At 39.8% G+C, this 21879-nt stretch overlaps 2 protein-coding genes across 2 annotated transcripts; both read right to left on the reverse strand.

Annotated features, from left to right (window-relative positions):
* Window positions 1-1380: 1380 nt before the first annotated feature.
* cUnh15orf39 (chromosome Un C15orf39 homolog) lies at window positions 1381-12161 on the reverse strand. The gene is made up of 5 exons (XM_079346294.1): window positions 12103-12161; window positions 11802-11984; window positions 6304-9544; window positions 5316-5350; window positions 1381-3102 (listed from the first exon to the last, which is right to left on the reverse strand). Exons 3-5 carry the CDS (start codon window positions 9497-9499, stop codon window positions 3097-3099), a joined length of 3237 nt encoding a protein of 1078 aa, XP_079202420.1. The 5' UTR covers window positions 9500-9544; window positions 11802-11984; window positions 12103-12161; the 3' UTR covers window positions 1381-3096.
* Window positions 12162-18447: 6286 nt separating this feature from the next.
* On the reverse strand, window positions 18448-21807 carry ppcdc (phosphopantothenoylcysteine decarboxylase). The gene is made up of 5 exons (XM_079345670.1): window positions 21579-21807; window positions 20745-20840; window positions 20221-20349; window positions 19960-20128; window positions 18448-18665 (listed from the first exon to the last, which is right to left on the reverse strand). The coding sequence occupies exons 1-5, from the start codon at window positions 21720-21722 to the stop codon at window positions 18532-18534; spliced, it is 672 nt and encodes a 223-aa protein (XP_079201796.1). The 5' UTR covers window positions 21723-21807; the 3' UTR covers window positions 18448-18531.
* Between the last annotated feature and the right edge of the window lie 72 nt (window positions 21808-21879).

Genomic DNA, 21879 nt, shown 5'->3' on the forward strand with positions numbered 1-21879 from the left:
GGCAGAGCTGTGTCTTCCGGAAGTGAATGAAATTAATTTGGTAAATTTCATTGAATTATTTTTGATTTTCGCCAAAGAAAGAAAAAAGGTTTTATGCGCCACGTTTGCTCAAAGATTGTATGATAAAGATCAAGTGTTTGTTTGTATGACGTCACCTCTGAATTAATTTTGTCTCACAAAGCGATGACTTAAATTGAATGGATGCTAGTAATCATGAGCTTTGTTACCCCTCCGCTCCCTTGCAGGTAACACAGCAGCCATAGCTGTGTGATCATCAGGCTCATATGGTCTCCAGGGATCACTCTGTTTTCATCGTGTCTTGCTAGTAGTTCATATATACATTTTGAAATAACGTCTGAAGTAACTGAAGCAGCTACCAACGTAACATTGAGACATCCAAAAAACTTTTAATACTTTTCTACATATCTTTTCTTTCTGCTATCAGATCTGTTTTATTTCCTGTTAGTGTAAAAATGTGGGGAAATTAGTTGTCTGTTTTGGAAAAAAAATATTAAAGTGAAAAATGTTGCAAACATCATTCTGGCATGGTTGGTTGTTTGATAATGGATACATTTTTTTTGTGGCAGCAGACTTAGTTTAAAAAAACAACACTTTTAGCCTCAGCTAGTAAGACACAGTAGTTTTCTTAAAGGCAGAGATGGTAATTTTAAAAACTAGCTTGAATATGAAAGTAGCATTCCCTCAGTGCTGTGAAGAGAACGAGCAGGGAGACGGTGAGGCCTGATTGATTCATTGGTACCTCTTGGCAGACATTGGTCCAAGTTTTTATAGGCTAACAAGTGCTACAAATGATTAATTGTCTTGGTTCCTTTCAGAGTACACGAGTTGCTAATGTCTATCAGGACCTGAAGACAACTTGTAGCAACACATTTAAATGTGTATTGAGAAAACGGCCATCCCTCCCTTTGCTAACATGGTTTAAAAACACATGAAATGTGATTATCAGTTCAGACATTGAATCCATTACTGGAAATACTAGCTTCAAAATGAGAAACCATTTTGACAGTTTTTTTTGACAGGGAAATGGTCTTTAAAAATGTGGCCACATGATGGGGGTAAAGACAATCACATTTTCACTTTTTAAAGTTTTTCAGAGGCAGTTTGACCAAAGATGACGGCTCATTTTATAAAAGTGTTATGGACTTGTGAAAAGAACAAAAACTCTCGGTCCATTCTTGACAATCTGTGATGTTCTGATTAACTTGATTTTTGTATCAGTGTATATTAGCAGATAAACTTGGTTTTATCTGCTAATATACACACGACAGGTGAGAATGAAAAACCTTCAATTAGTCCCAAAGTCAGAAATAAAATACAACAAAATTACATGAAAACATGTATTGAAGACAACAATGAGAATGATGTTTTCATTTTTTTTTTATGTACATATGTTTAAGAAAATGATACAAAATCTATATAAAATAAGGTTCGAGGTTAAAGAGGTAAGGTTCACAGTAATTCACAACACAGTGGCAGGGCGGCATTTCAGGCTGTCATCACAAATAAAGTAAAAACTTCTAAGGAGCTTCACACTGAACTTCCTTAATGCCTGCCTGGAATCAATAAAACGACAATCATGGTTAAAAAACAAAAAAAACAAATCACTGCTATGACATCCACCTCTGGAAATATATTACTGTAAACACACGTGGCTCACACACCAAAATCCTTACTTACAGTAAAAGTCACTGATAATTTAAAAGTCTAAGGGAAACCTTTTTGAACGTTTATCGAATAAAAACAGTCCAGCCTCTCTCACATTACAGTCTAATTATTGAACACAACAGAAATGCCATTTATTAATGTTTTATATTGAGAGCTTTACCGTTGCAATGTTTGCTGTAGTTCACTCAAATGCACCTTGAAACTCTCAGGCAACAAAGAATATGACCACAACACAAAAACAGATCCAGTCAAACTTTATTCCTGAGGAGGCCAGAGAGATATTTACGGCTCGTCATGCTATCATCACTATGGATTTACTGACAGTGAATCAATTATGTGCTCAAACCAAAAATATAAATAAATAAATACCTGGATGTTTTTGGTGGCCAAACTACTCGTCTATTTTTAGCCAGCCTTTTTTATAATCTATCATCAGCTCCAGGTAGTACTTCCACTCTGGCTCGCTGTCGTACCGGACCTCAAATATCGTCTTTAGAGGGTTGGTGTGAGCCTCATGGATACGCAGCACCTCTCCTCTGTACCACACTTCTGATTTGTCATCTTCTTCATACAGATGTAGAATCCTCTTTCCCACAAGGTCCGGGTAGTCGAACCTCATGGCCATGCGTGCCCGCTGAACAGCCGAACGTAGCACCCATCTCCTCCTTTTTTCAGCGCTGTGGCAGGCGGACAAGTAGGGACAGTATTTGATCTTTAAGAGCGATCTGTGCTTTCTTTTTGAGGAGCTGCCGAGGGGCCTTAAGGCGTGGCAGAAGTTTCCGGTTCTCTGCCACCTGTGGTTAATCTTGGGAGTCCTCCGGTGAAGCTCCATCTCGCTGCTCACTTCTCCATCCCCATCATAAGTCTGAGAAGGATCAACACGTGTCCCTGAGTCCGAGATCGCTTGGTAGCAGGCAGTTTTCCTGTTTAGATCTTTGCTTAACATTCGTCTCAGTTTGAGAATCACGCCTGAGCATTTTTTGGAACGAACCAGAGATTTATCTGGCGGAGCGTACCGAGTGTCAGGCCTAGAGGACTCCTCCGTCTCCATGTCACTTGGAGATGAGGAAAGTTCGTCCGAAGTTAAAGGACAGGTCCATGAACTATCAGAAGTTGTGCTCACTAGAATCAAAGAAGATTCTTGCTCTGCTACGGCGTTGAAAACGCCGACCTTCGCACTCTTTTCTGTGTCATCTGACACTTCCTCATCTGACAGACCGTCATCGAGAAACATGCGCCTGGAGCTGGTCTTCACCCTGGTTTTTTTCTGATCATTCGGGTACCTCTGTGGGTGTAACTCTGCAGGTGAGGCCGGTGACACTGTGATGTCTGAGAACACAGAGGTGGTGCTGCAGCTGACAGTTTCTTCACGATCCTCATCTTTTTCGCTGTATGAAGAATCATCCATTTTTAATCCTGCAAAATAAAAAAAGAGAGCAATTAGGGGAGATTCAAATTAAGGGGGACAAAAAAAACCATGCCAGATACAGATCTAAGGTGCCTGGAAAAACAGGAAGGGAAGTGTTAATAGAATGTATTAAGTTTGATTAGATACATTTAGGTGTTGAAGGTTTTGCACAAGATTAAAAAAAAAAAAAAAAAGAAGCTGTTTCCAAACTGATTGCTGCTAAAAAGCAAGCCAGCAACCACAAAGTCCAACACCGCTAAGCACATGTTGACAGATCAACGCTCCCATAGCACCTCTACAGCACACCTGAACAATGAGACACTATTCTATCAACATCAGCAGACATGGTTATTGGACAGCATGATCCACTACCACGAGGCAGCCTCACTTTTTTTTTTTTTTTTTTTTTTTTTTTAAAAAGGAGAGAGAGAAAGGAAGGGTGGAAGAGTAAACACGGAAAGGCTTGGAAAATTCAGCTGCTCATTCGGTGATGAGATTCAGGACGGAAGAAAATAGAAAAAAGGAGAGAAAAATGTTCAGACACCAAAGTGCTCCAAAACCATGTGAACAGTCAATGTCAGCAGTGAGACGAAATTCAATCAATGTCGTTCAATTCAGTTAGTGAATGCATGTGCCATGTGTGTCATGACACAGCCGAACACTGACTGGAAACGTCTGGTGATGTTCTTTTAACTTAATGTTTACACATCCAATGAAAAGACCAGAAAAGATTTACCATACTTTAAAACATTGCCCATACTGGTAAAGCTGAATGTCTTTCCCTTATATGGCAACACACATTATAATCCAAAAACATTTTAAGCACACAAATGGTTCACACATTATTACGATAGAACGGGTAGTGTTTTACTTGATATCGGTCTTGGTCTAGACCGGTCTCGGGACCACTTTTTGAAGGTCTCTGTCTCGGAATCAAAAACGTTTTTACTCATCCTTTTCTCCGCCTCAGACTAGGCGAACGAGGAAAACGCCTCTTTCTAAAAGAACTTCCAACTCATCCAGAGTTAGATTTGTGTCTCCCAGGTACGGCCGCAACCATCCCGGTGTTAAAGGTCAAAGTGAGTGACACGTCAACTTCACACAGGAGGAGGATTTTTCATTGATTGTTATGGTCTCGGTCTTGACTCGGTCTACACCCCAAAATGTCTTGGCCTCAGTTAGTGTGCTCTTGACTACAACACTGGAAAAGGGCTAACGTGCAATAAGGTTGTCAACATTTTCAGGACTTTGATACTCTTTAAAACCACTTTTTAAAAAATGATACAATCTGTTACTTTGATGAGGATGGCAACAAAAAGTGCTGAAGCTCTAAAAACACGCCGGCTCTTCAGTGAGAGTTTAATTCAATGCTGCTGTGAGTGAAATAGAGAACATCGTCTTTATTCAACAAATACCATGGCAACGGGAGTTTACTCAAGATTGCGGTAGTAAAAAAAACACGTATCAATAATGGGTTTTTTTTTTACTGGTAGCATATTATAGTTTAAAGGTCTGCTATCGTAATAACCCTTGTGGGCAATGTAGTTCATTTTCATAAAAAGCACAAACGACACACTGGTACAAAAATACTTCAGCAACAAAAAGGTGACTAAAACACATTTGAGGAACATTTTCTTTTTAAATAAGAAGTCACAGAGTCTATAAAACAGGAAACAACGAATTGGGACAACGTATGGTGTAACAGAGAAACCTCTGTTTGGTCTTGATCTTTTCATGGGATTTGTTGACATCAAATAGAACATTTCCAGTCATTGGTGCTAAAATGTTTTATCATGAATTGTTAAAGATCAACTTCCTCCTTTGACTAAACAGCAAAAATGCTTTAAAAGGGAAGTGGTCAGTGAAAAGATGATGATGATCATCTTCTGAAAACGTGAACTTGTCTCCAACCCAAAGAGTGTGTTTTTTTTTTTTTTGGTACATTACACGTGACTGTCACTTCCTTCCTCTGTGTGATCCCACAGCCTGCTTCACAGACTTAACAGCTACATTACTGCAAACAACAAATCAACCAGGAGTGTGAGATTTTTTTCCTCAAGTAGCCCCAGCATGGTGCATATATTCCCCACCATCCTATATCAATAATAAAAGAATCATGCAAGTCATTGTGATTAGTTACAGAAAGTAAGGAGAAGTTTTCTGCTTTCTAATCAGAAAAGCAAGGAGTGAGACTAAGCATCAACGTAAAAAGTAAATATACCTGGACTTTCTTTTGGCCATCAGGTGAAGTTGATTCTGGAAAAAATAAATGGATTTTATATAGAACATGTACGTGTTTGCCATTCCTTTTCATTTATTCTCTAAAAGAGCTAATGATGAAGTAAAAAGATAACCAGTTGTGTTTCATAGGTTTACAACGATACAGTTAAAATATGAAGCTGTATAATCAAAACCAGACTGAGTGCACCGCACTCAGTGGGGATTCTAGAAATCTGTAAGGAAGTGCTGTTCTTCAGAGTCATCAAGTAAGTAACATACGGTAGGGTTGAATAATAATAGAAACACGTCAAATATACCGACATTATGTCGAGAAGCAAAGACTTTCAGCACCCGAGACTGAAAATCCACAGAGCGTTCACAGAGTATCAGATGAATAATTACAGTAAGTCGTGAGAAATACGATGACTTTCCTTTTTACAAGCTGATTCATGCTGACGTTGGAAGCAATACGTTTTAAAGCTGCGTGACCAAAAAGCTTCACTGGACCGCTTAAACAGTTGTTCAATGTTGAAAAGAATTAAGAAATTAGATTAAGAAAATAATAACACCTGAACTTCATTTGATACCAATATTTACCATTTATTATATCAACACTTCAAGATACTGGCTAATTTAAGTTATGCTTAAAAAAAAAACTCCTTGAATAAATGTTCATTATTTTTTTTCATTTTTAACCTCCTTCTTTGACCATTGTTCACTTCAGTGTTTGTCAAACAAGTAGTTACTTTCATCATTTTTGGTTTTACTGTTACCAAATGTAGCACCTCTACATTTTCTGTCCAGAGAGCAAACTTCTGTACCAACATCCTGAGGAAAAGCCTAGTAAGAAAACGGATATCCTATTTTTTTTTTTATTTTTTTTTTTAAACTTTTAAACTGTAAAACCCATTTCCTTCCTTTTCTCAATATTCACTGTTAAACATAGTTTTTATGTTACCTTGGTTACTCTGATGTAAACATGCACTCACCCATGTGTTTGCAGACACAGGTGTAGTACATCAGGTTGACCACGTCTGCGTAGATGTCAGGCAGGTGCTTGAGCGACATCAGTTTGCGGAGCCTCGACGAACAGGCTCGCTTGTGAAGCTGGATGAGGATTTTTTCTTCCGAGAGCGTGGTGGGCCGCAGCTCCACTCTGTGCTCCTGCAGGACCTGGTCGATGAGGCTGCCCTGAACGGTCGGAAACAGCAGCTCCTTCAACACCAGCATGGGGAGGAACACGGCCCCTGTTCGCATGACGTGAGGAAAAGGACAACGCTCCTGAGCCGTGTACTCTCTCAGCCGCTCCAGGAGCGTGTGGAGGGCCGACTTCATCTCCTCATCGAGCCACATCTCTCGGCTTTTTATCCCAAACAAGCAGGAAATCTTCTTGTCTTTCGTTGGCGAAGATGCTGGTCCACTCAGTTCAAGCTGGGACAACCAGGTCTCGAGGTCATGCTTTGAAGAAACCTCGACAGATTTGGATACAAGCTTGCATAGAGAATGGTGCAACTCAAAGAAGTGCTTTCGGGCTGGTGTTTGGGGCTCAGGTTTTGGTAGAAATTCAGTTATTGGTTTTATGAGAGGCTTTTCTAGAGGCAGAATAGAGCTTGAATAGTTTGTAGAGTGGAAAACAATTTTGTAACTGGAAAGTTTCAGACACTGGGGAGGAATATTTTGGAACTTGAGTCTGTTCTCAAGTAGTTGAGGGGATGTATTGGGTGCAGGTTTAATGGTGACCACCTTTTGTTGCGCTAATGCATCAAGCTGACCCGATGCATCACCCTCACCTGACATCTTCATCGGTTCAGTCTCTTCACCCGTTCGAGACTCATCAGCTGCCTCTTTTTGCTCTTCCTGCAAGGGTTTATCTTCAAGTTCATCAGGATCGACTTTCTGTATCACCAACATCGGCTCTTGGTCGGATGAATCAGCACCATTGAACTCTTTTTTGATCACTTCTTTGCTACAATCCCTCGGCATTAGAGAAGTCTTTACGGAGTTGTCCGTGTCTGATGGATCTACTTTTTCCACTTTCAGATTTTTAAGATCAAACATTTCTACACCACGGTTCTCTGTTGGAGTATCTGCACAGATCTCTTTGGAAACTAGACAGACAACCGGCTGCTGTTTTTCCTGACATAGCCCTTTCTCTTTCATGTCTGGCCTACTTTTAACCTCCTGGTGCTCAGACGAATGTGCGATTATCTGAGACACTCTGCCGGGAAATAACAGTCCAGGGGCCTGCAGGTATGCTTGGTAAGGGGCCAGACTAAAAACATTGTCAATGATGGGCATACAAGAGTCCGATTTATTTTGCTCTGGTTTATTCTCCACTTTCACCTTTTGTTTTTTCTTTAAGAGATCCGCCTGACATAACTCCCGATCCTCTTCTTCTATTTTGACCGGGGAAGATGAGTGAGACGTACTTCTCTTCAGGCATTTTTGACGAATAACAGTGCTTGGACAGGACTTATGGCGGTGGACTTTCTTTCCTGGTGTAACAGAAGGGGAATAAACCTTTTTTGGGACATTTGCACTATCTGGTAAAGATGTGTGGACAGTCCCTGAGCTGTGATGGGGCGACCGAGGCAGCCACGCCCATGAGGAAACAGGAAGACCTTTTGCCTGCATGGGACCCTTAACCTGAGCTTCATAAGAGGAATAGTCCCGGAGTTGATGCGTGTTCAAAGCGGTCGGAGGGAGGATGGGTCGGTCTATGTGTAGGCCACCGAGCGGGGGGAAAAATCTGTTCGCTTCAACGCTCGACAGCGAGATACCGGGTTGGCTTATACCCCTTGAAGGACTCGTTGGGTTCACATGAAGAAAAGGTGGAGTGGTTTGGACCAGGTTTACATTGGGTCTGTCCTTACGTAGGTTGGTTACAGAGGTCACAGGGTGATCCATGTACGATCTTGACGGAGAAACATCTCTGCGACTAGAATGCAAGAGCTGTCTTATCTGGCTTGTGTTCGAGTGAAGTCCAGGAACAGCAAACGCTTGATGGTTAAAACCGCGCATGAAGGAATGATTATGCAAAGTTTCATCAGACAAAGGCAGTGGGATTTCACCATGAAGCGACTTGGGCACTATGTAATGTTCTCTGTGGTCAGGGATTGAGTGTTTAAGAATAACAGGGACATCTTCTCTCTGCTTACTGCCAATATCCTTACACTGTGTCCTATTCTCTACCTCCACATTTGCCTGAGGGTAGTAAAACATTGGTTGCTGTGTTAGATGGCCATATTTGGACATGCGAGAATGTTCCTGATAAACCTCTGAGGTCATATGCTCATAAGTAGGATGGGAGGGGTAGAAGCTGGGGTAGCCTCTGGGAGAAGTCTGTATACACGGGCCCTGCTCACTTAAGGAACCAAACAGTGTGTGCGGTAGGGTGAAGGGGTAGCTGCTGTAGTTCGGATCAATCACCGCAGGAATGGTCCTATTTCTACCTGGGCTGTATGTGCCCACTGCCATCCTCCTCAGTGCTCCTGCACCGGGCTCACACTGTAAACCCCTCTGTTGCAGCATTGCCTCTCGAGCTTTTCCTCTCTCAGCGTAGTTAGCATCAGTTTGCATCCACTCGTGTTCGTACACTTGATTCGGCATCCTCTGGGAACTACGTTCCACACTGTAACGATGTCCTATCACACAACCCAATTCAGTGCAACAATGGTTTAGTCCATAAACTGGTTTTGGAATGGCTAGGTAAACCGTGTTTTCAGAAGGGGGTGATAAATTCTCAGTTAGGTTTTTTGGTTTCCTACTCGTCCCCATCGCAGCAGCTGCAGGACTGCTCGTCCTCGGACTTTTAGTGTATAAAGTAAAACCCTGTTTTACTGCAGATTGATGCAGCGAGGAGGGGTGGCCTTCTTCTGAAGAAGTGCTGTCTTGTCTGTAAATGACGTGGTTTTGTCCTTCCCTTCCAGATAGGTGACTCACAGGATTGCCATCATAGAGCAGAGAGCTCTTAGGATTGCTCCAAGGAGGCGTGAACCCTGCCACTTCCTTTCCTCTTGGGTCATAAGGAAAACAGGAACCGCTATACTGCAAAGTATGCCTGCCCCGCAAATCAGACAACGGTTGGGGTTTCGACAGTCCTTCGGATGAAACGGTCCCATCATACAATGGCATCTTTCTTCCAAACAATGGGTCAATGTGGCTCGGAATGGACTGGCTGCTCATAGTGTAGAAACTCTGCTTTGATAATGCACTGAATTGGCATCAGACCTGAGGAAAAAAAATATATATATATATTAGACACAGTTATGATTCAAGTACCCTGCAGGACTTCAAATCAATCAATCTTTTTAAAAGGGTTGAATAAACTCCCACTTCAAAAATCTGATTTGACATAGCAGAACAACAAACACTTACAAAAGCAGTCAACATTCGATAATAACCTCACTCAGGGCGTTTTCTCGACCATTACTAATCTTGTGGCTTATCACATGTATATCACATACAATCTTATCAGCTGCTAAGGAGATTGGCTTGGTGGAGAGCTCTGTGAGTGTATGAGTGGATGATTCACAAGGAATGCGAGGAATAAAAAAGGAATGAGACGGGGTAAGACCATTTCACAGAGACAGAAAACATTTAAGGAAGCTGTCGCATGCTACAAAAAAAAAAAAAAAAAAAACCCAGCTCCAAAGCTTCCATCAGTACTAATCATTGTTTTACTCATTTCTAAAAGAAATAAATAACGGCACACCCTAACAGATCTGATGTAATGTTATACTAGAATCATGTGTTAATGTGTCACTTACCACCATCACATCAAAGATATCAGTTTAAATGTAAATAAACCAAATCAACTTCATTTTCAACGGAGCCAAACCTGTTAACAAGAATATTTACCTTGTTTGTACCTACAGTCAGAGTTTTCCTCTAAGACCAGACACTTCAGTAGACTGTATGGTTTAACCTTTAAGCATACCGTAGTTATTTTTGTCATGTACTTCTCTAACAGTAACGTGCGAACAGAATTTTGAAGAAGTTATGGTCAACTTTGCAAACGTAATTAAAACAGAAAAAAAAAAGAAGAAAAAATAAGTGAGAATATCTGGAGTGAATGGGGCGTGGGCTGTGATGAAGATGCATCAAAATAAACCCCTAAATACGACTAGTAATGGATCCACCATATACAGTACAGACCCACAAATTCATGAATATGTGAAGGCGTACATCGTTATTAAAAGCAGTTCTTTTTTTTCCTCCAAGAACCAAAAACATGCAAAAGTCATCAGTCACAACGGAGGCTTGTATCAATTGATCGAGAAATGTGTCATTCGATCCACAAATGTGTGAGGCAAACTGCAAATGTGCACTGCAGGGGTTTGCTCCTTTGAGCTCAAAGCATTCTGGGATGTAGAACCAGCCTGTGGTGCGGCTTTTATTTTTATTTTTTACAACTTTTCTCCATCACATGTCATAATCATGCTTTGAAGAAAATACTCCTATAGACTACTATTAAGAAAGTTGATTCAATTAAAATAACTCCTACATTCACGCCAGGAGACAAGGTGAACGCTAGTTTATCCACGTATACATGTATAGACTGCCACTGCCAAAGTGTGACTGTCTTGGACCAATATTTCTATGCAACCACATGTTCTCAGTTCATCCAGCTCACACCTTTCAGAGATGTACACAACAATGCCTTAATCTACAAATAGAGATTAGAATGTGGTTTAGGGGCAAAACAGTGCAGAACTGTGAGCTGCACTGTGTGTGTGGGTGTGTGTGTGTGTGTGTGTGTGTCCACACTCCCTTCTCTGTGGTTTAGAAGTGATGGAGAGTGTCTCAACCGTCTAACTGACAGTCGCACGCTCAGAGACCATGTGAGAAAAGAGTGAGAAGGCAACTTCAATCCAAGTTGTGTAAAAGGCTTTAAATTCAAGTAGCCGACAATAAAATCAACATCCATGTTTTTTGATTTTTTTTTTTTTTTTAAAGATGGTGTAATGGTCACATGACATCAACAATTCATTTTGGCACATGGCGTTCAGACATAAAAAAAACTCAACTTTTTATTTTACAGCCAGTTGAGATATTATTATATTATATATTATGCTATATTATGGATATTTTTTTATGAGGAATTACAGTGGAATCTGAAAGCTTGCTGGGTCGCTCCTATAAATAGCCTGTTTAAATATATAAAACGCAAATAACATGAAAATATTATACGCGCGAGAGCCTAATGTCAGTGCGAGTGATTTCCATACAGGCCTCGCAACACGGTCAAACTCAAACCCACACTACGGGGTTAAAACACACATTTTCACAGAGTATTGCGTTTCATTGGCTACGTGAAATAGTTGCATAGTGTGTCATTATTTCCCAGAACACACTTTGGTGGCTTCACCAAGGTAAACATGAAATCACAACATAGGACATTCATTTCACAATCTGTATCTGGCTTTCTGCTGATTTGGACATTAAAGATAAAACAGTAACAAAAAACAAAAAAAAGTTCTCCTACCTCACTGCTTTGATGAACACAAATGACTTCCACAAAATCTCCATGAAACAAAAACTCAGGGAAAGTTCTCGGTCGGTCGTGGACTCGGTCAGACCGGATGCGACACAATTCCACGAAGTGAAAGGACGGCGCTGCTGCAGCGGCTCGCTCGAAGTCCACGCGGCTTTTGGAGAAGTTAACAAACTGAAGGAAAGACAAAAGGAAGGAGGATGGTCTTTGATCAATAGGCGGAGTCACACTCTCTGTCATCCATGACTTGTTTTCTCCACATGTGATGTGTTCCCGCTGCTGACATCCTCACATTTATTGGCTGTGTCCTGATGTGAGTCTGCCAGCTGGCTGATCACGATACCACGTTAAGTCAACGAAGAGTCCTTTTTATTCATTTGCATACAACCCAAGTGTGTTAGCTTTTTCATCCATTTTTTTTTTCGTGTCTGACTTTGACTACTTTATTCTTTGTTGTCCTCAAACAAGACTTGTAGTCCTTTACCTTTTGGGTATTCCCTGGTGGTCACAAATAAGAAATAATCGGATGCTGAGTTTATAATAGGCTATTGGGGCCCTTGGCAAAAATAATAATGATTGGGAGCCCCTCAAACCAGCGTTCATTATTAGTTTTCATCCCCATACAGATAATTCCTCTTCATTTTTATTCGGTTAATTTCATTGACAAACTTTGTGTTTCACAGCAATAGTGTATGGAACAACTAGGAATAGGGAGTAAGTGCTATCGGATGGGTACCTCATTGGGGAGGTTTTCTACTGTTATTACAAAATGTGCACATTTTGAGGCACAGCTGTGATTTAAGGTTCACTACTGGCCTGGAGACCAAAGCAGTTGCCTGCCTTGGTTTTTGACAAGCAATGCCTCTGATTATACAGTATGTTATAGGTCGGTCCATGGAAGTTGTCAGAATTTGAAGACCTTTTATTTTATATCATTTCTTAAATGTGTATTAATTTTAATTATAAGTCTAGATTGATACTTTTTTTTTTTTTTTTTTTACAACAACCAGTCAACAACAACAACACTGGCTATACCTAGAATAAAACAAAATCCTTGTTTCAATCTCAAGTTACACAAGGCAAAGACATGTGACGTGTTTTCAACTGTGATTATCAAATCTATTGAGACCTGATATGATAAAATAGTTTTAAGATATTTTTGACAATCAGCATATTCATACGTTTCCCTTGAAAAATGCATAGCTGGACTTGCATAAGGTCCTGTGCTGTAGCTATTCAGACTGTTGTGAACACATTTTGCCTGCTCAGAAAAGTAAACATTTCAGGAGCACAGAGCAAGAATACAAGCCTACAACGATACAACAAAATGAGCTGTATGTGAAACACACTCCTATGAAGGAAGGTTCCAGCACAGATCACCACGTGTTGACCTCATCCTAATGTAGTTAATGGTTGACTTTAGTTGACCAAAGTTAAAACCAGGTCAGCTAATATACCAGTCACATTGTGTTTCACCGCCTCTCCTTTTCATAACCAAGTCCAATCATTATGTAGCAACATTGGATAATTAATTCACTCTTAATTTGAACCAAAGACTTGAATGTTCATTACAGAAAGAAAGAGGCAATCCAGTTTTATTATGTACTTAAATTCTTCTACTTGCTTTGATTTGCCTTTTAAATGAGCCCATCTCTCGTTGCCCTTGCATCATACCTGTCCCTCTCCACCTGTGGGTTGGAAGCTAATGTGTGCGTCCCACAGGACTGCCACAGTTTAGTCTAGACAAGTTAGTGGCTTCCATCAGTCCCTGTGGCCTCACAGGTAAAGAGACAATTGTCAGGCGGGGTTTGACTGAAGGTAGGAAATGTCTCTGTGGATCGCTTCTACATCTCCCCCATTTCCAGTTACCATGGTGTTACAGCTGAAGGCCAACCAACACAAAGCATTAAGGGACAAACTGTGTGCCATATGGGTACGGAAACACAAATATTCAAAAATGCATGACAGAAATTAGGCATTAAACATCTCCTGTAGTAAGATATGTGTTTCTTATCTTTAAAGGCATGTAGATAAAGGCATAAGACAAAACGCTTGTGGAAGGAGGAAATGGTTGTCAGACATTCTTTAACATCCAGAACCCCCCTGTTGCAGCTCCCCAAGTTAGTGAATGATTACACAGTTTAAAAACACTTCATGATTTTTCATTCATCCGTTGCCTGTTACCTTCTTATATTTGGCAAATAGCACAGTTCGTTTGTATAATAAATATTGGATTACTGTATAAATATGTACAATGCCATTACACACATAAAGCAGATAGTTTAACCTATTATTACCTTAAGCAAATTGATCTCAAATAAGAAGCTGTCTTGCCCATGGGATATTAATTTTGTATTCTGTGTCCTGGATATAAAACAGATAATGCAGGCTGTAGCACATGCTGTACATACACATACATACATGTAAAGATAAAGGCAAATGGAAAACATTAAAAGAAGAGATTTAAGATGTACTTTAACAAACCATTAACAATCACATCGCATCATCAATTTAATATGTTGAAAATAAGATTCAAAAGATTAATAAAAAGTAAGAAATTTAAATACATCATATATGAATAACCGTAAGTACACATGACAAGTAAGATGAGGTATGGTGACACAGGGCGCAGAGCTGGTTGTAGTTTCTGATGAAACACTGCTAAACATTCCCAAAGGCCCAAAACAACATGAGGAGCCTGGAGACTGATACCAGAGCTGCAACACACAAGAGACTCAAATGTGCACCTGAATGTGCACACATGTTGACAGAAGGAACAACAGACAGATGTGATGTGTAAATGTCATTCCATTTCTTTGGATAGTAAAGTGACAAAAACACATTGTGGTATGTTTGTGTATCTGACGATACGTTATGTTTGTGCATATTTCATTTTGACTGAGAGACAATTCAATTAACAAAGCTGATACACTTCATGAAGTGAACTGAGTAGATTATTACAGAATGCTTCATAAAAAGTATTCTGCGGAGCCAAGTGCACAACATTAAAACTGCAAACTATCAAAGCTTCCAAAGTACCTCACACCTTCTCTTATTTAAACTTTCGAAATCTGAACCTGCCTATAACACTTTTTCACTTACATGTAAACATTTCAACGCAAACATCAGGAGGAATCTTTAAAAGGAATCAACTGCAAAATGCCCTTGAAACAGATTTCCAACCTTGGGGATTTTAACCTTTTAGACTGCTGTTCCTTTGCCACTTGCTTTCAATGGTTTTAATGCCTTTTGGATGAAAATTCTGTCTTTGACACGTGTTGTTCACACGTGTTGTTTTTGTGTTGGTCTGTTTGCCTTTTGTTGAATAAAAAAGCTGAAGAGAAACATTTGGAAGAGAGAATGAGGGTGACATGCACCAAATGGTTAACCATTTGTAATGGTGGAAACCAGTGATGTGGACTGTAGCCTCATTGGGCACCTGCTGTAACAACTGAGTAAACTGAGCACCCCTAGTTCTCAGGTCTCTTGATTTCAATTACGTCATTAAAACGAGTCCCTGATATATGAAGGATGTGATTCTAAAGTTCAGATGTAGACCACTTAAAATAGTTTGTGTTGCATCATCTTATTATTTAACTCTCTAAATGGTCAAACAAACAATTGTGAGAGTGAAGTGTAATGGCAGAGATGGTGATAAAGTTGTTATGCAGCTGGAGGAGTCTCTTGTAGACTTCTTTTTTTATATATATATCTAACAGTATTATAATAATGATTAGGATTTACAGGACGTCCTGCATATTTTGCAGATCACAAAAAAAGAGGTTTGCTTGAGCTGAGGGAGGGATATCATATTCTTTTAAAACTGTACAGGAAGTTCTTAAAGTAAACATGTTTTGATGAACAGGTATTAAATAATCTTATGTTTAGTCTCAACATTGTACCTTTGTCTAACTCCGGTTTTATATGGTTGGTACATAGTTGTAAGAACATGTTTTATTCATGTTTTATTCCCAGTGAGGACACCTGCAGACTACGCACTCTAACATAGAGCTGTCAAGGCTTCGGTTACACTCCCCCTCTCTAGTGAGGCTGATGTAATGTTCCTGTGTTATCATTAACAAATCACACATTAGCCAATAGCAACAAGACAAGTTATGGCTTAGGGAAGGATCATCAGCCATTCACACGACTCCATGTGCTGCAACTTCAACGGCTCAACAGTTTCAATGCCCACACTTATTTGCAAATCAAATTTCCATCTGCCTACCTTGGATAAAGTGAGAAAAGAAATGAACCAGGATAAAACAGGGCTACGTGGGGAGCATAGCAAAGGACATGTTTGTCTTCACGTTGGTGATATAGAAATGATTTCCCTCGCAAGGGAAATTCATTTTAATGCTTGAAGTTCTTTGAGCTGTTGTATAAATTCACACACCAAAAAGGACTGATTGACCAAGTATTCATGGGATCAGGAAGTTATAAATGTAAAGAGTTTTGTTAAAGAATAAAAGGTATGTCACTGCCAAGGAAAGTTTAACCAGCAACTTTCTTATACATGCACTGATTCAGATCATGTTTGACATTTTAAGCCTCTTATAATATCTTCATTATTTCCGTCTAGATAAGGATTATGTGTTTATTGTTACCTTTTGTAAAAGCCATCGTCATGCGTAGTACTCATTGTTCAACATGCTAATACTGCAGAGGAGAAAAACCTCCAAGATCCTCACCTACAAAGCTCCTGTTCCTCTTCATTTAACTCAACGTTAAAGTTGTGTGCGTTTCCACTTACTAGAATAAACAAAGCATTTACTGGTCTGGTTTGACATTCTCCCGTCTGTCTCGTCTTGACACAATCCAGACGAGGACATTTCACTCTGAGAAGCTTTTCACAAAGATAAACACATCCGATGGGATGGGAACCATTGGTTTCACTACCTTTGACCTTTGGCTTTTAGAGCGTGTCGTAAACTACATCTACGTCTCCTCAGTGTATCTTCTTAAAACATTAAGCAACAATAATGAAAGATATTTAAAAAATGAAAAGTGTCTGTCAAATAATAATATGTGTCTCCTAAAGTAAGTCCCTAATAACAAGTTAGAGCCATTGAGTTTAGGACATCAATTAATCAGCTGACATTTTCATGTTACGTGTCCTGCAGTAAAGCCTGTCTGTTAACATGCCTTACGGGAAAGAATTTCCGCTGCTTTGTATCTTATAATTAACCCCCGAGGAACCATGACAGCTTCATGCAGACTCCAATAAGAAGCATATCGTTCGCACTGTGACGGGGGAACACTTTGAATACTTTATTCAATATTTGTATAATGAAAGAGAAAAGGTAGAAGAGAGTGCAGCCCTGAGTCAAAAATATGTCGAGGAATCAGGCGCCTTTCAAAAACAGGAAACAAAAGTCAAAAAGTTAACTGTTGAAAAAAAAGAAAAGTCCTTTATTATACAGGGATGTGTCTGCGCGTTTTGACTCTACTGAGTCTTCGTCAGGACTTAATGAAGTACCAAGCTTTAAATTTGAAGAGCCAAGTGGAGCAGCATCATAAACAGGTTTGTGAAACTGTCCATAAAATCTCAGTCTTATCACAATACTGGCAATAACACACAATTTCCTTGCCAATTTCCTTGAGAACAAGGACAAGGATGTACATTTCGGGGGTTAAAGTTCTCTTCAGACAGGCGATTTTAAATAACATCCACTGATGTTTTTGTTTGTTAAAATGTCATCCTACAAGCTGTCGAACTGTTTTAAAAACAGCTTGTCAATCAGAAATGAAAGAGATGTACACTTTTCATTCTATCTGATTACTCTGGACACTATAACCTGGGTCAAGCAATGCTTGGAATGAGGTGAGGCTGCCTTCCAATAGTAGGATGATAATATGCTCACACCCCCTGCCATAACAGGTGCGGGTACAACTTACATAAGACTGCAAATAAATGATTGTAAACACTCATGCAATCCAGTCAAGATTGTTTATATTGGGGGTTGGGGGGATGTAGTGGCAGAAATACAAAGTGCCACAAATGTATGAAGAAACAAGGCAGAGTCAACTTTGAACAACCTTTTGATTTACAGCCATAAATGCAGCAAGACCCAATGAGCTGCCTGCACCCACACTTATTAAGGGAGGCTCCCTTGAAGTGTGATAAAAAAAAAGGGTGTCCTCTTTCTCTCATTGCAGGAGCATGAACAAATCATAGAGAGCTAATTGTCAACGCCAAAATCTGTTAACCGTAACTTTTTTGTTAAATATTACCAGTAATATCCAAACCACAGTCTTCAGTGTAGAAACTCGTGCATTTAGATTATAAGAATGAGTCGTACATTTGCAAGGTGACGGCTGTGACTGAGGTGACTCACTGGTGAGGGCAGAGTAGCTGCTTCCTGTGAGGATTAAGGCTAGCCTCGACTTCTTTGCCTGTTGCCAGATTTATGTTAATTTAGATGTAGAAGGCATTTCTAATTAGGTTCACTCGGCAGAAAGCAGCGGCTGAGGTCACTGAGACTTCATGTTTTCTACAGTCTATTGTTATAACCTATATCTTGTATGAATGAGAACACATGAAGAGCACTCTTTGCCTGCGACAATCCTCTGAGACTGTACTGGGTATAAAGACGTACAGTACGTCTTCAGAGTCAAGATTAATACCAACAGAGACTATGTTTTGTAAACACTTTATTATTACAGCAGTTACAAAGAGCTGACAAATAGGTGTGTAGAGGTTTGAATGTTTGGACATGATCTATTTGTCTTCGGTGCCAGGTGACTCTATAATAGGATGTGAAGTGCAAGTGTCCTGAGATGACTCATCTGGTTTTGGAAGATAGTGTTTGACAACACTTACAATAGTTGACACCTCTGCCATTGCCCCTTTACCTGCAGCAAAGCAAAGACATGCAGAGTCATATGAAAACATCAGAATCTATTTAATTCAATCAAAGTGGAAACGTTATTATAAATCTATATATTTTACAATTACAGTTCTTACAAACAGCTTGATATACAGGCTCTTTTGTGCACTCGCATGGTATGCATATCTAAATCTGCACCCAAACCTTTAAGCGTGTTGTTCAGCTAACTGACTTGTATTGATCCTATTATGCTGTCACAATGAAGTCAGCACCTCAAGCCGCGACTGATTCCAAATAAAGCATTTCCATAAAAAACACAATCAGTTGACTTGTAAAAGGACTACAGAATTGATCAATATCTTACAATGGAGGATATGCTGTAAGCAGGATGCAAGTCTTAAAACTTCAAATAAAGTCACAAGAATTGCGACAGAAGTTCTCAGGGTCTGTGAAGTAAACAGAAATTGTGCAACCTGTATGTTTGAGGAGCCACATGTACATACGTGTATTCTCCCCTGAGCATTATTCAGGACAGCAAATTAGCTTTTACTTAAACTTCTTTACATAATGTTGAAAATCCGAAAATATTCCACGAATGAAACATGAGTGAAAAATGACAGTACTTGCTGACGCTTTATGGAATTAGGATTACTGTATATATTTTTCAGATATCTTATATGTATACAGGCCTAGGCTTGTCCACTGCATGGTTTCAACTTCTAGCAATTGAGTAACTGTTTAGATTTGGTCTAAATATGGATTTTGCGGTGGAAAAATACTGTTTTATTGTTCTCATTTCAAATTAGACAACTCAGTACACTGAGTCTATACAGAAGTCGTAACCACAAGGATGAGCCGAAACCAATAACAAACTGTTACTCATACATATGTAATATACCTATATCCTGTGAAAGTGTAAATGTGTTCTGCTAACGGGACTGCCCCGGGAATCTTTGATTCATTCATGACTGATGTCACTTCTGTAGCTGATGGCCCCTTTTTGCAAAAAGAACTTTTATTTTATGCAATGAAAAAACACAAACACAAAAGACTTTGACTTGAGATCTTCATTCAGAAAACAGAAAAAATCACAACAATCTAAATAATATTATGCAGCATGAGTCTAAAGAATGACAGTTCATCATGCTATAACTGCTCACGTATTGTTACATCCAATGTTTCCTTGAGCTGTTATTGTGTTTGTCAAACTGACAGGGTAATCGATTCTGGTATTTCCACAGAAAAAAGTAAATATTGATAGATGCTCATCTTTTCTTTTCTTGTTTTTTTTGTTTTTTTTTACTAGTACTATAACCCACCTTCATCTCCACACACTAGCTTCTTGGAAATGCAGGGGATTTCCACATATCCAAACTCTGTCAGCCTGGATACTTGCTGAGCAGTAACAGGATGCTGCCACATGGCTGTGTTCATGGCAGGGCAGAAGATGAGTGGGCGACTGGTGTCCCATGCTCTGACCACACATGTCTGCCAATGAAATGAATAATCAATAAGGAAATCCTTTTAGACAAATTATTGAAAACTTCCCAGGTAAGTGATTACTTATTTCACATCCTCACCAGCAGATTGTCACATATGCCACTAGAAATCTTTCCAAGAGTGTTGGCATCAAGAGGGGCAATGAGGAGTAGATCTGCCCAGCGCCGTAGCTCAATGTGCAGCACAGGGTCAGATCTCTGAGTCCACAGCTGGAACAAAGAAGTGCAAAGAGGCACACATCCAAAGAAAAGCCTGATTGCTCACTTCCTTTCTGGAATGCAGACACTTTCATACCAGAGTTTCTCAATCTTTTCTGGCACTTCAACACGTTTTCATGTTTCAAAAATATTTATGACCTCAACAATTGGCACTTTTGATTACTTGATAACCAGTGCCACACATTTCTCCCTCAGTGTACTTTGATCATAGCAGTCTGTTTTTTTCTAGGGCACAAAAGGAGTGGAAGAAACACTGCTTACAATGCAAAACACTACAGGAAAATACCATGTATTATTATTACCATCCAATAATGCGTTTCAGAAATATCTGTTTAAGACTGCAAATAATGCCTACAGTAGGATATGTGATGAATTTGTTCCGTTACCTCCCACTCATCACTGTCACTGTAGATTTGAACTGAAATCTCTTCAGGATTGTAGAAGTGTTTGGCATGCTCTGTGGTGACCACTTTAACATCCACCTAAAGCAAAAAAAACAAAAGTGTAAAATGTACTTTTATTTTATAGATATGCTTCAGTGCTGCTTATCTGCTTTTAACAGCTCAAGACCATCCACAACATTGACCGTGGCCCAATATGCTTGTTGATGGAATTCTTAATAAGGACGTGTGTGTGTGAAAGTAAATGGCATCATATCAGGTATTCTTTTTCTTCAACTGGATCACCACAGGGATGTGTCTTTTCTCCTCTTTACTTTGTGTTCTACACTGATGAGTGTCAGACGAGAGAACCAGCATATCATTAAGTTTGCTGGTGACTCAGTGATCGTTTCCCTCCTCAGCACTGACGGGCCCAGAACACGGCCCAGTTGTGAGTGAATTTTCAGACTGGTGCAGGTCATCCTTCCTGGACATTAATGTCTTAAACACAAAATAAAGGACAGTGGATTTCAGGGGAAATCCTTCTGTCATTTCCCTGCTTTAATAGATAACTAAGCAACTAACTAACTGTGTTTCTACTGTATCTACTGTATTCTTAGTCAGATCTTGTTTGGGGTTTATTATACAGGAGTGGGGAAGGGGGAAGAGTGGTTGTTTCTTGTTTACTGTTTATTGTAACTAATGTCTTGTGTCCTGCATGTATTGTGAACTGCTACGAACTTATCTATCTATCTATCTATCTATCTATCTATCTATCTATCTATCTATCTATCTATCTATCTAACTAACTAACAACAACAACAATTTCATGTAGCTCACCCCAGGAAGTTGAAGGAGGTGAGAAACTAAAAGAGGAAGTTTCAAAGCTGCAACGCTTCCCGTCACGCCCACCAGTACACAACATGTTCCTGTAGACTTCAACAAATCAGTTTTTAGACAAGAAACATGCTCCTTTTTCTGCATATTAGCATATCACCAACACAGGACCAAAGAGCAGCCGTGTCGTGGTACTGTAAACAAGCACACCATCACTTCCGTGAACAGTCGTTACCAGCCAATCAGAAGAGAGCACGATTTAGAAGGCTCTTGCACGAGCACGTCGCGTCGTTGACAGATCGCG

This window comes from Symphodus melops (assembly GCF_947650265.1).
Source record: "Symphodus melops genome assembly, chromosome: 6".
NCBI classification, from domain to species: Eukaryota; Metazoa; Chordata; class Actinopteri; order Labriformes; family Labridae; genus Symphodus; species Symphodus melops.

What these genes read in the sequence shown, in the direction of transcription:
- cUnh15orf39 (XM_079346294.1), bottom strand. Translation starts at nt 9,499, where the DNA reads ATGAGCAGCCAGTCCATTCCGAGCCACATTGACCCATTGTTTGGAAGA. An exon ending in CTGTGTCTGCAAACACATGG is followed by an intron (nt 5,351 to 6,303) that starts GTGAGTGCATGT and finishes TATTTTTTCCAG; the next exon opens with AATCAACTTCACCTGATGGC.
- ppcdc (XM_079345670.1), bottom strand. Translation starts at nt 21,722, where the DNA reads ATGCAGAAAAAGGAGCATGTTTCTTGTCTAAAAACTGATTTGTTGAAG. An exon ending in GTGACAGTGATGAGTGGGAG is followed by an intron (nt 20,350 to 20,744) that starts GTAACGGAACAA and finishes TCTTTGTTCCAG; the next exon opens with CTGTGGACTCAGAGATCTGA. An exon ending in GCATATGTGACAATCTGCTG is followed by an intron (nt 20,129 to 20,220) that starts GTGAGGATGTGA and finishes TTTCATTGGCAG; the next exon opens with ACATGTGTGGTCAGAGCATG.